The following is an 11,169-nucleotide window of genomic DNA, read 5'->3' as shown; positions in this document are numbered from 1 at the left end:
GTCTGTGTGCAACTGAAATAGACTGCGAGTTGAATTTCAGAGTGAGTTCTACGCTCTGCGTCCATCTCTCTCCAGTGCAGCTGATTTTAGCACACAGGTGTTGACCTTAGACATTACGAGGAACCTGTTCACATTCTCCTGAGCTCTGCTCTTTCTGTGTGCAGCGGTTGCACATGTGATCACAGTCACAGAATTACAGGCATATATACATATATATATATAATCAGTGCATTCGAATGTTCTGCCATTGTCATGATCACCATCAGCCAATCAGATTGCAGGTTTAATATCTAGGTGGAGCTGAACAACATTTTTACCAGCCGATCATTTCCCTCTGACTTTAGTAGTTAGTTATATATTAATGTTTGACCTGACATTTTTCATTACCAATTTACTATCTAATTATTTAGCATCTTTTGCACTTATTTCAGCATTTTGTTTGTGTTGAATATAACACCTTTATTCCTTTAATTCTATTTTTTTCTTCTTCTCATTTTGTTTATACTTGTGTGAAAATAAAATTCCTTGTTCTGTTACACTTTTTTTGCATTTATATTAGGGCTGTCAAACGAATTAATCGCATCCAAAATAAAAGTTTTTGTTTACATTATATATGTATATTTACTGTGTATATTTATAAACACACACACACACACACAGTATATATTTTGAAAACATTTGCATGTTTATACATTTATATATTCATATTTTTATATTTTATATTATATATAAATTTAATATATAAACATCTTTATATATGTCTTACATTTATAAATTCAACATTACAAGTTTACATTTAGCATATTTTTAAATATCAAACCTAAAATATAAATCTAAAATATAAATTCAGAACTGCTATAAAAAGTTTGAATTGTGAGCAACTAACTTTATTATTATAATTTTTTTTTTTATTCCGTGGCGGAAATAAGATCCATGCAAAACTGCCAAGAGTAAAATGGTGTAAAATTCTGAAGCAATGTTCTAGGAAGTTCACTGAAACTACAAGCGGATTACTGACATGTACATCACTGAGATATATTTCTGCACACACTCTAAAAACATGCAGTTCTTTGTCAGCTGTGCCCCAGAAAGCATTTCCTATCACGCTGTCCCAATAAAAGTGGGTGGCAGTTGTCTTCTGGCCCACCCTGCCCCCCAGAATCCCCTCTTTTTTTGAAGAAGCCATTGAGATTGGATGTCTGGAGTGCAGGGTGAACAGCTGAGAGGTGTGATTTCACTGGCTCTGGTCTGTCAGAGCACTGAGGCCTGCCAACAGGAGGTCCAGGAGAGACCCAGGCCTCTAAAAGACATCGACAGGTGGAAGGCCGCCAACAAGGGCAGGGCGAGCCATAGAAAAGGCTGGGAAGCCAAGCCGGCTCTGGACACAATCCAGGAGATGGCAAAGGACGAGGATACACACGGAAGAGAGCGCCGGACCTGTGTTTGTCCCGTCTGATGGACTGGACACCATGGGACGGGCAAGTAATGTGTGAAGCCTGAGCTGAAACTGTCTGATATGTCAATGCTGTTGGACCGCAGGGCTTTTCAGTATAGAACTGGCTCCTGATTGAGTTGCTCTTTACTGCTTCGTTCAGTTTTGGGGGTTTTGTTTGTTCACTCAAGTGTATTTCAGAAAGAAAATGCTTTTACTTTTTAGAAAGTGTCATGCAATTTTCTAGAGAATAGCCTATATACTCTAAAAGCCTGCCAGGACAGAATGAACTGACAGGAAAAGTTGACATATCTTGAGGTATGACATGTTAAACTCCATCTAAAATGATTTCTAACAGCATTTAGCACCATATCATTTTTTCAACAGTCTAAATTTGACCAAGCATTCCGTTTTTATGATGTGACATCGAATGGAATGTTTGTACTTTTAAATGTGAGTTTGTTACACCGCAGGGCTGTTTAAAATCAGCTAGTGGAGGGAAAAAGGTGATTAACTACTTTCTCTAGATGCATACGATTTTGTTCTGCTATGTATCATTGTGTCGTATGCTGTCCTACAGAGTATTATGTGATTTGTGAAGTATAGTGTGTTGAACAGATCTACCTGTTGCTCCTTGAGATGACATACTTCCTTATATCCCCATATACAGATTCAATCTATGGAATGTAAGGAAGTGTGTGGTCTCAAAGAGACTTATCATCATCATAATCTTCATCATCATCTCCTTAAAACAGAATATGGCAGCAACTGACTTAAATTATGTGTACGAATCACAGGGAACACTATCATCCATCTTAATGAGTTAATGATTTCTCTAACTGTTATTTGTTCTATGAAAAATTATTGTACTTTTATAAACTATAAAAAGTAACATTTTGTAAATATATTTTATTATATAATTGTAATTTATATATATATATATATATATATATATATATATATATACATATATATATATATATATATATATATATATATATATATACTAAAATGATAGAGGGTTAATGACCATAACCATTATTTGTTTTATACTGTTTTTTAAGTTTATAAAATATAAATATATTTTATGAAATTTTAATTGTATTAAAATATAAAGAACTACAAATTATAAAGATAGTTAATAAGTTAAAACACTGTTATTTGATCTTTACAAATTATTTAAAATGTACTATGAAATATAAAAATAAATATATTTTTTTATAAAATCTATCATTTTTATATTTAAAGAACTAAAACAATTAAACTTTAGATATTGTTTTATAAATGTATATCTATATTTTTTTTTATTATAGTTGATTCTATAGAGCTTAAAAACCTTTTCAAGCAAATAAAAATGTTTTAAGTTGGACAACACTGCAACAAATTCCAACCAATATGCTACAAATATCTTGGACGATATTATATTTTCCAAGAATTTTAAACATTTTCACAAGGGTCTCCTGTTTAAAAATGTCAAAAAAAAAAAAAAACTCTACTAAACAAATAAGTGTTTAAATGTGGTTTGATCACTTTGTAAAGGTTGTGTGAAGGTCATTGGTGATTTATCAAGCTGAGCTCCTCCACCACGACATGAACACTGAAGAGTGACACAACAGCTGCTGCTTCACGAATGTTTACTCTTATAAATAACTGGACAGGTGGAGGAGAGCTAATTCTGGACGGACACACCAGAGTCAGGACATACCAGAACATCCACGGACTCCGTTTCATTGTCCGGAAGGAAGATCATGACGTGGACGGACATCTTCTGCTTCCTGAGTCATAGATGAGATAGATGTTTCCAACTGCAAATAAAACTTTTGACATGTGATTAATCAGATGCTGAAGTGTGAATGTCACTGAGGAAACCCATGCCTTTCAGAAATCCATTTGTCCTCAGAAACACGTCTTTGTTGCTGGTAAAACGGAACCAAGTCAGGTGTTTGAGAGAGGTTTGGTCCCTTTCAACCAGCTACTGCGCCGTGACTTCAGCCAGCAACACAAACACAGGAATATACAGATGAGAGCTGTATCCAAATCAGACATATGCGGTCATTACATCACTGACGTTACCTGAATCACAACTCATTATAATATCACAATACAATATGTGTGATGGTCTGTTTTTCTGTGATTACTCTCTGGAGAAGCTCAGTTCTGCTCTCTACAGGAAAGAAATGGTAAATGCTTAAACAAATAAACAGCCAGATTTTGCTTTATGTAATAAGTTTTCTAACTTTTTTTCATGCCAGTTTTCCACTTTTCCATTTATTGATTAAAAACAAAGTAAAGAAATGAAAGATATTTGTCCAAATTTTTTTCTCTTTATATATTTATTTCTGTATGGACTTTAGTTTCCATACCGCATTAATAAATAACATTTATTAAAAATGCATTATTTATATAATATTACACACACACACACACACACACATACATATATATATATATATATATATATATATATATAAATTACTCAAAAAGTATTTTGAAAGAATAATTATGATTTAGCGTATAATAGAATTAATTTAGCTTGAGATTGCACATTACAGTTGTATAACTAGCACATTATGATGAGAAATCTTTGTGACTTTTTTTCTCCACAAATGGAAAAAAGAAAAGAAGGCAAAGGAGAATTACATGTTGGAATTCTTTGGAATACAACGAAACAAAATGCCAGTATTCTTAGAATGCTGTTTGTTCAATTAAATTAGTGCGCTGTAATCTAATACTGTAGAATAGAATACACACAATATTTATTCTCCAGAATTCCAATTTAGTCTCATCCGTAACAAACGTCTCAATGCAGCTGCTTTTAATACAATTTTAAAAACATCTTTATTATGAAACCAAAGGCCACTTCTGATTAACAATTTGTGTACAAATATCAGAAAGCTAAAGAAACCCACAAAAATACAGTACATAAATAATCATATTACACCATATGGCAAACCAAATATCACTGGATTCAGTGCTGTGCATCGATTTCATTCATTCCCTGATTGCACTGAACTCTTGTGGTATATTTTAGAGTGCCTGCACCAGTTCTGTAACAGAAAGAAAATGGACCAAAGTGGAGGACCAATTAAAGGAATAATTCACCCAAAAATGAAAAGTTGCTGAAAATTTTCTTATCCTCGGGCCATCCAAGATGTAGAGGAGTTCATCAGAATTGGAGAAATGTAACATTCCATCACTTGCTCACCAGTGGATCCTCTGTAGTGAATGGGTGCCGTCAGAATGAGAGTCCAAACAGCTGATAAACACATCATAATAATCCACACCACTCCAGTCCATCAGTTAACATCTTATGAAGTGAAATGCTAATTGTGGATTATTTTGAAGATGTTTTTATCAGCTGTTTTGACTCCTATTCTGACGGCACCCATTCACTGCAGAGGATCAACTGGTTAGGATCAATCAAGCTGATGAAGAAACTCATCTACATCTTGGATCGTCTGAGGGTGAATAAATGTTCAGCAAATGTTTATTTTGGGTGAACTATTCCTTTAAGATCAATACATATCAAAGTGACTGTGTACAAAATGTTTAAATGTTTGTTTTGAATATGATCTGTTCATTATAAAGTGAATATGAACATGGGGTCTCCACTTTCTTCCTCATGAACTTGTTTACACAAATAAAAGGGGAGGGGTCAAAAATGGATCCTTCCCACCCAAAGTGTGGGAAAATTAAACCTTCACTGGTTTCCATGATAACTTTTCCTAAACAGTAGACATCACACTTTAATCTAAATAAAAATTAAAGTCAAACGAAAGACACACACACATACACACAATTGTGCATCTCTTGAAAACATATCTGGGTCATTTTCACACCAAAAATAAAGAAAAAACAAATGAATATATAAAGAATATATAAAAAGAAAATGAAGGCCTATTTTAGGACCATTACAACTTTTTTTTTTTGCATTGTGACATTATTTTCAAAGACAATTAAGGTAATTAATAAATGAAAGTAAGGAAAACTAAAGGATAGTTCAATATTTAACACCTGAACAATTCATTTTCCTTCACCTTTTAACATTACAGAAATAAAAATCGTAGAGATGCACAATAATGTCACAATGCAAAAATGTGTGAAAATCACCCTCTTATTCCTCATGCAAAACATTCCCTTATTTAATAATCATTTCGGGGGAAATATAATGCTAGCATTTCTGAACAGTTTTCGTGAGACTCACTCATACGTATCTCTCTAATCCCCTTGAAAAACCTCGAGTGTGCTGGGGACGGACCCCGCATCAGTGCAGCATTTTGCAGTGGCACCAAGAAATTCAGATACAGTAAATAAGGGAAGGAGGATCAGCACCTCCCCGAGACAAGGCAACATCACTGTCATTGTGCATAAGTGAACATACAGTAGCAGCCAGACGTCTTCAGTGTCATCAAATCCCTCATGAAACAATTTGAGCTGCTGCATCGGCCTGCATGAATCTCACAAAACACATCATGAATAGAATTCATTCCAAATTTATAAGAAAAAAAAGATTAAGAAGTTATTTTTTGCATAAAAGAAAATTAATTCTGGTTTTAGGATTTGTTTTTTGCATTGTGAAATTTTTATGACAGCTAAAAACAGTCTCATTATTATAATGGTAGCATTTGTTGTGCTCACTTTAAATCTATTTTATGAATTTTGTCCACTAAAAAATTGTATACAAATTCCTTATTTGTACATTATTTGTGGCTGTTTATTTTAGTGTTTTGAAAAAAAAAATGGAATAAAAAAAATAATCTAATGTATATTTTTTAAAACTTAAAAAATCAAACTAAAACTAAAAGGAAACATGGCTCATTTTGAAAACCTAAAAGTAAAAAAGTATAAATAAAATAAATGAACTGAAAGTTAATGTAAAAAATTATTTAGCTATTCATCATTATGGTCCTAAGAGACATGGTTCATAAAATAAAAAATATATATATATTTTCAGTATCCTAAGAAACATGACTCATTTTTTCCATGCAAAAATATAATATCATGTTTTTTTTTTTAGGCTGAAATATGGCATTAGATTTCTGTGAGATTCACCCAGTGGTGCATAAATGTGCTCTTTCAGTTCAAAACGTCGATCTTAAATTGCAAACCTGTGATTCTGAGATTGAAATCAGCTGCTGTAAACAGTTGGACAAAATACAATCAAGTGAAAGAAACAAAACAAAATTAAAACAGCACACCGGCCCTGTCGTGACACAGTGTTACTACATGGATTCCTCTGATGACAACAATAATAATAATAATAGTAAGGCAACTGGAGTTAGACATCATAGAGAGCTTCCACTACATTTCTCCTTCCTCGTCCTCTTCCTCTTTCTCCTGCAGCTGCATCTTGAGCCAGCCTTCGGCGGAGAGGCCGTGCTTCTTCTGGTGGCGTTTGTAATTGTCCCAGTGGCCCGTGGTGTAGCCGCACTCCTGGCACTTGAAGGGCTTCTCGCCGGTGTGCCGCAGCATGTGGCGCTTCAGGTTCATGCTCTGGTTGCAGCTGTAGCTGCACACGCTACACTGGAAGGGCTTGGAGCCCGAGTGGATGCGCTCGTGCCGTTTGAGATTCGCCAGGTTTCCACAAGCGTAGTCGCACATGTGGCATTTGTAGGGCTTCTCACCCGTGTGCACGCGGTGGTGCCGCTTGAGGTTGTCATAGTGGGCGGAGGCGTAATTGCACTGCGGACACTTATAGGGCTTCTCACCGCTGTGAGTCTTCATGTGGCGGGCGAGATGATTGGGGTACTGAGTGATGAACGGACACGATGTGCATGGGTACAGCTTGTCACCTTTCTCCGGGCTGCTCGGGGAGCTTTTGGACAGCATGTCTAGTGTGCATTTGTTGCAAATCTGCACCGTGGCACCCTCCTCATCCTCCAGCACCGCTCCACACACCCGGCACGTGAAGGGGAACAGCAGCTCGGGAAGAGGGTCCGACTCTTTGGCCAAACCCTCGGCGTGCAGCAGAGCGGGAGGATGGCGGTCCGTTTGTAGGGTGTCGTAGCTTTGGAGGAAGTCGGGGGCGCTGCTGATGTGCAGAGTCAGGTCAGACACCACAGACTCTGAAAGACAAAGGAACAAAAACAAGCTTCCTCTTTACAGCGAATCCAGATTTAGGAAGCCAAGTGGTTCTACTTCCCCCTTGCTTCATGCTTCGCTTCCTCTTTTGGTTTGCAGCACGAAAGTGCTTAAAGTGCAAAGAATAAAGTAAATACGCAATAGCAAGAAAGTGCTTCTTTGTGCTTCCTCGGAATCTGTGTTCCTGTTTAGCACTGATAATTAAAAATAACTGAATAAAGTCAAGTAAAATAACTGCTTCACCTGTGTAGGGAAACGGCATTCATAAATGATTTTACTTCTGTAATATGAAACATATGATTGAAAGTGAAAAAATATAGGTCTGAAAGTTAGATCCTTTAGGAATCAACTGGATCATAAAAAATGCTTTTCCCCCCATGTCTACTCTTATTTGATATTATTGCAATAACTAGTATTTTTGGCATGAGTACGTGATAGGACAGTAGAAGCAGTGAAAGCAAAAAGCAAGTTATAGGAGAAGTGAGAAGAGCCACAAGGATTTAAATTCAGATTTAGGGGAAAATTAAAAGCAAATTTGATAAATTTGTTATCGCATTTTCAGGTGATTTAAAAAAGCTACAGTTTTGTCATGCATGTTTGTAGTGCTGCACAACCTGACCAAGAAAATTGTAAGTATATATCAATTTGACTATAATAATAATAATAATATTATATATATTTATATATATATATATATATATATATATATATATATATATATATATATATATATTTATATATATATTTATATTTATATTTATATATATATATATATATATATTTATATATTTATATATATATTTATATATATATATATTTATATATATATATATATATATATATATATAATAAAATATTTTTAATTATGTAATATCCTGCTGTAAAATTATATTTTTAAAAAAAATCTTATTTTAATAATAATATATCACAATACACACTACAATATTTATGGCTTAATTTTATTTCTTAATTTCTTTTAAAATCACAGTGTGTAAATGACCACTTCATTCTGAAATACAAAGTGCATGTGTTTAATTAAATTGCCTCCGATTTTATTTTTATTCTGTGTAATCATGATCTGCATGCTGGTTATCAGCAATCTAAAAGTTTTTCTTCATTAGAATAACATTCTGCATAATTTGAAAACCCTGTGATGTAAAATGTGTTTCCATTAAAAAATGTATTTGGCCTCCAAACAAACAAATAAATAAATAACACTAGCCTTAATTTGATAATCGCTCTAAAGCTATACCACAATTTTGGTTTTATTTCAATTTATGGTGCAGATTTAACGTGAAGCTGTAAGATTTAACGTAACCTGTAATCATGAGTGTTTATTATGTGAGTGTTTGCTATGTGAGTGTTTTTTGTGATGTGCAGCACCAGTGCAAAACCAATTTCCTAAGGGATAAATAAACTCGAACAGAACTGAAGTGGATTCAACTATTACCTTCCGTGAAGGCTGTTGATTTGTCCTCCTCGTGGCTCATCATGTGTTTCTTTAAGGAGTGGCTGTTGTTGGCTCTGAAGTCGCACTGGCTGCAGTCGAGGTCTTTCTCCTGCGTGTGCATGCGCTGGTGCCTCTTCAGGTTTCCCAGAGAGTTGCACGCAAATGTGCAGAACTCGCATTTGTACGGCTTCTCGCCGGTGTGCGTGCGCTCATGCCGTTGCAGGTTGACCAGCTGGGCAGAGGCGTATGCACAGTGCTGGCAGCGATACGGCTTCTCGCCGTTGTGCGTTTTCATGTGCCGCTTCAAGTGATTGGAGTAACGCGAGCTGAAGGTGCACAGTTTGCAGGAGTACGTTTTACAAGAGCTTCCATCAGACGTGGATCTGCCTCGGTTTGCCTTCCCCTGCGTGGTGTCTGTGGGGTGGGCCTCCTCTAGCGCATGGTCCTGTCGGTCTGCATCTCCACCCTCGGCTCCACACTGGAGGCAGTAGAGGCCGGCGAGGTCCAGCGTGTCGATCAAGGGGTCGCTCAGCAGCTGGCCGCACTGCCTGCACGAGAGGTACGGAGCGAACGCAGCGTCTGGTCCGATCTCCTCCCGCTCGCTCTCCGTGTCTCGAGGGTCCTCGAAGTCGCTCTCCATGCCAAGACGGTTGTAGCTGGAACAGTCCTCATCGCTGAAGCCATACACCGGCATTCCCATGTCTGCTGTGACCGAGTCTAACAGGAGATCACAACATGAACTCTGTTATGGCTTGTCTTTAAAACCATTTTCTCTACTGTGTTAACATAGCAAGTTCAGGCAAAATCTATGAAAGATTTCATGATATTTACAATTAATAAATAAAGAAATACAATACAATAAATTAGGGTCATCAAATGGTCTATTCGGTTCTCCCTGTCATGTCAACTTGGAGTACAATAGCATGGATTATAAGACACAAAAAGCCACTTATTTTCAATTTAGTTTTCATTTATCACAAAATCACTGCAAGCAAGCAAGGTCTTATTAAATAGTTTTTTGTTTTTGTGGCAACAATAATATAAATGCTTAATAAATAAAAGCAATAATAATAATAATAGATGCTATTATTATAGAAAATATTACATAACATTATATTACAACAATAAAAGCAATAATAATATTACTTCTACTACTATTATTATCAATATCATTATTGATAGACTATTATAATAGTGCATACTATTTTTTTTTGTATTATTAATAATAATAAATTATTACTATAAATTACTATACTTTTAATCACTACCAAATTTAACGACTGTTAATGATACAAATATATATATATAAACAATATTATTAATAATAATTATTACCATTATTAAAATGATTATTAATATAAAACAAAGCTATTGTATCAGCTCTTCCATTCTAATCTAAAACTATTCTAGTATTATGTTAATTATATAATTATTAATACTAATATTATCATTACTGATAATAATAACAGTAGCACTACTAGTAATAAATAATAAATTAATAAATTAAATAATTATAAATAATAATAATAATAATAATTATTATTATTATTATTATTATTATAACTATTATACAACAAGGTTTTCACAAAAACAAATTAGTAAATTGTATTTTTATAACAGCTATTTTACAACAACTCAGAAAGTGGGACATCCAGTTTTTAAAGCCTATTAAAATGATCTATCCACAAATGTTTGGCTGTAGTATGGAACAGTACAGCAAAATAATTGTAATCTGACTTAAAGTAGTTAATATTCCATATCACTGACCCGAGTCCCTCTCAAAACCCACGATCCTGTAGTCATTTTCTCCAAAGCCCAGCTCCTGTCCGAGGAGGAAGTCACTACCCAGGACCAGGTTTTCCTGATTCCCGACTGCCGGCCCATCTTCAGCTCCCACTGCAAACAAACAACATCACAGTCAACCAGAATATCACAGTCTACTTTAGTAGAAAACAAGGGGATCCTCCTATTTTAGAGCTTATTAAAACAAACAATTAAATCCATCCATTTAATAACATAATTTTTACATTTAGACATTTTGACAAGTATCTGCTTGATTGAAGAAGGGAAGATTTTAATGAATAAGTAAACTTTCTGAGTGTGTGTGTGTGTGTGTGTGTGTGTGTGTGTGTGTGTGTGTGTGTGTGCGTGAGTGAGTGTGTGTGTGTGTGTGTGTGAGAGTGAGTGAGTGTGTGTGTGTGAGAGT

The 11,169-nt window shown here is 35.0% G+C and overlaps 1 protein-coding gene across 1 annotated transcript in view; it reads right to left on the bottom strand.

Annotated features, from left to right (window-relative positions):
* Window positions 1-5,546: 5,546 nt before the first annotated feature.
* Window positions 5,547-11,169, bottom strand: part of LOC132112392 (zinc finger protein 513) — an 11,532-nt gene continuing 5,909 nt past the window's right edge. Inside the window, exons 2-4 of the mRNA XM_059519844.1 lie at window positions 10,731-10,859; window positions 8,964-9,680; window positions 5,547-7,497 (exon numbers count right to left, since the gene is read on the bottom strand). Of these exons, the coding sequence (XP_059375827.1) occupies window positions 6,734-7,497; window positions 8,964-9,680; window positions 10,731-10,859 (1,610 nt within the window). The 3' untranslated portion in view covers window positions 5,547-6,733. The remainder of the gene's footprint in view (window positions 7,498-8,963; window positions 9,681-10,730; window positions 10,860-11,169) is intronic.

The sequence above is a fragment of the Carassius carassius genome, chromosome 32 (genome assembly GCF_963082965.1).
Source record: "Carassius carassius chromosome 32, fCarCar2.1, whole genome shotgun sequence".
Classification (NCBI taxonomy): domain Eukaryota; kingdom Metazoa; phylum Chordata; class Actinopteri; order Cypriniformes; family Cyprinidae; genus Carassius; species Carassius carassius.
The sequence above is the reverse complement of the archived record's forward strand: the minus strand, read 5'-3'. Positions and strand labels throughout refer to the sequence as shown.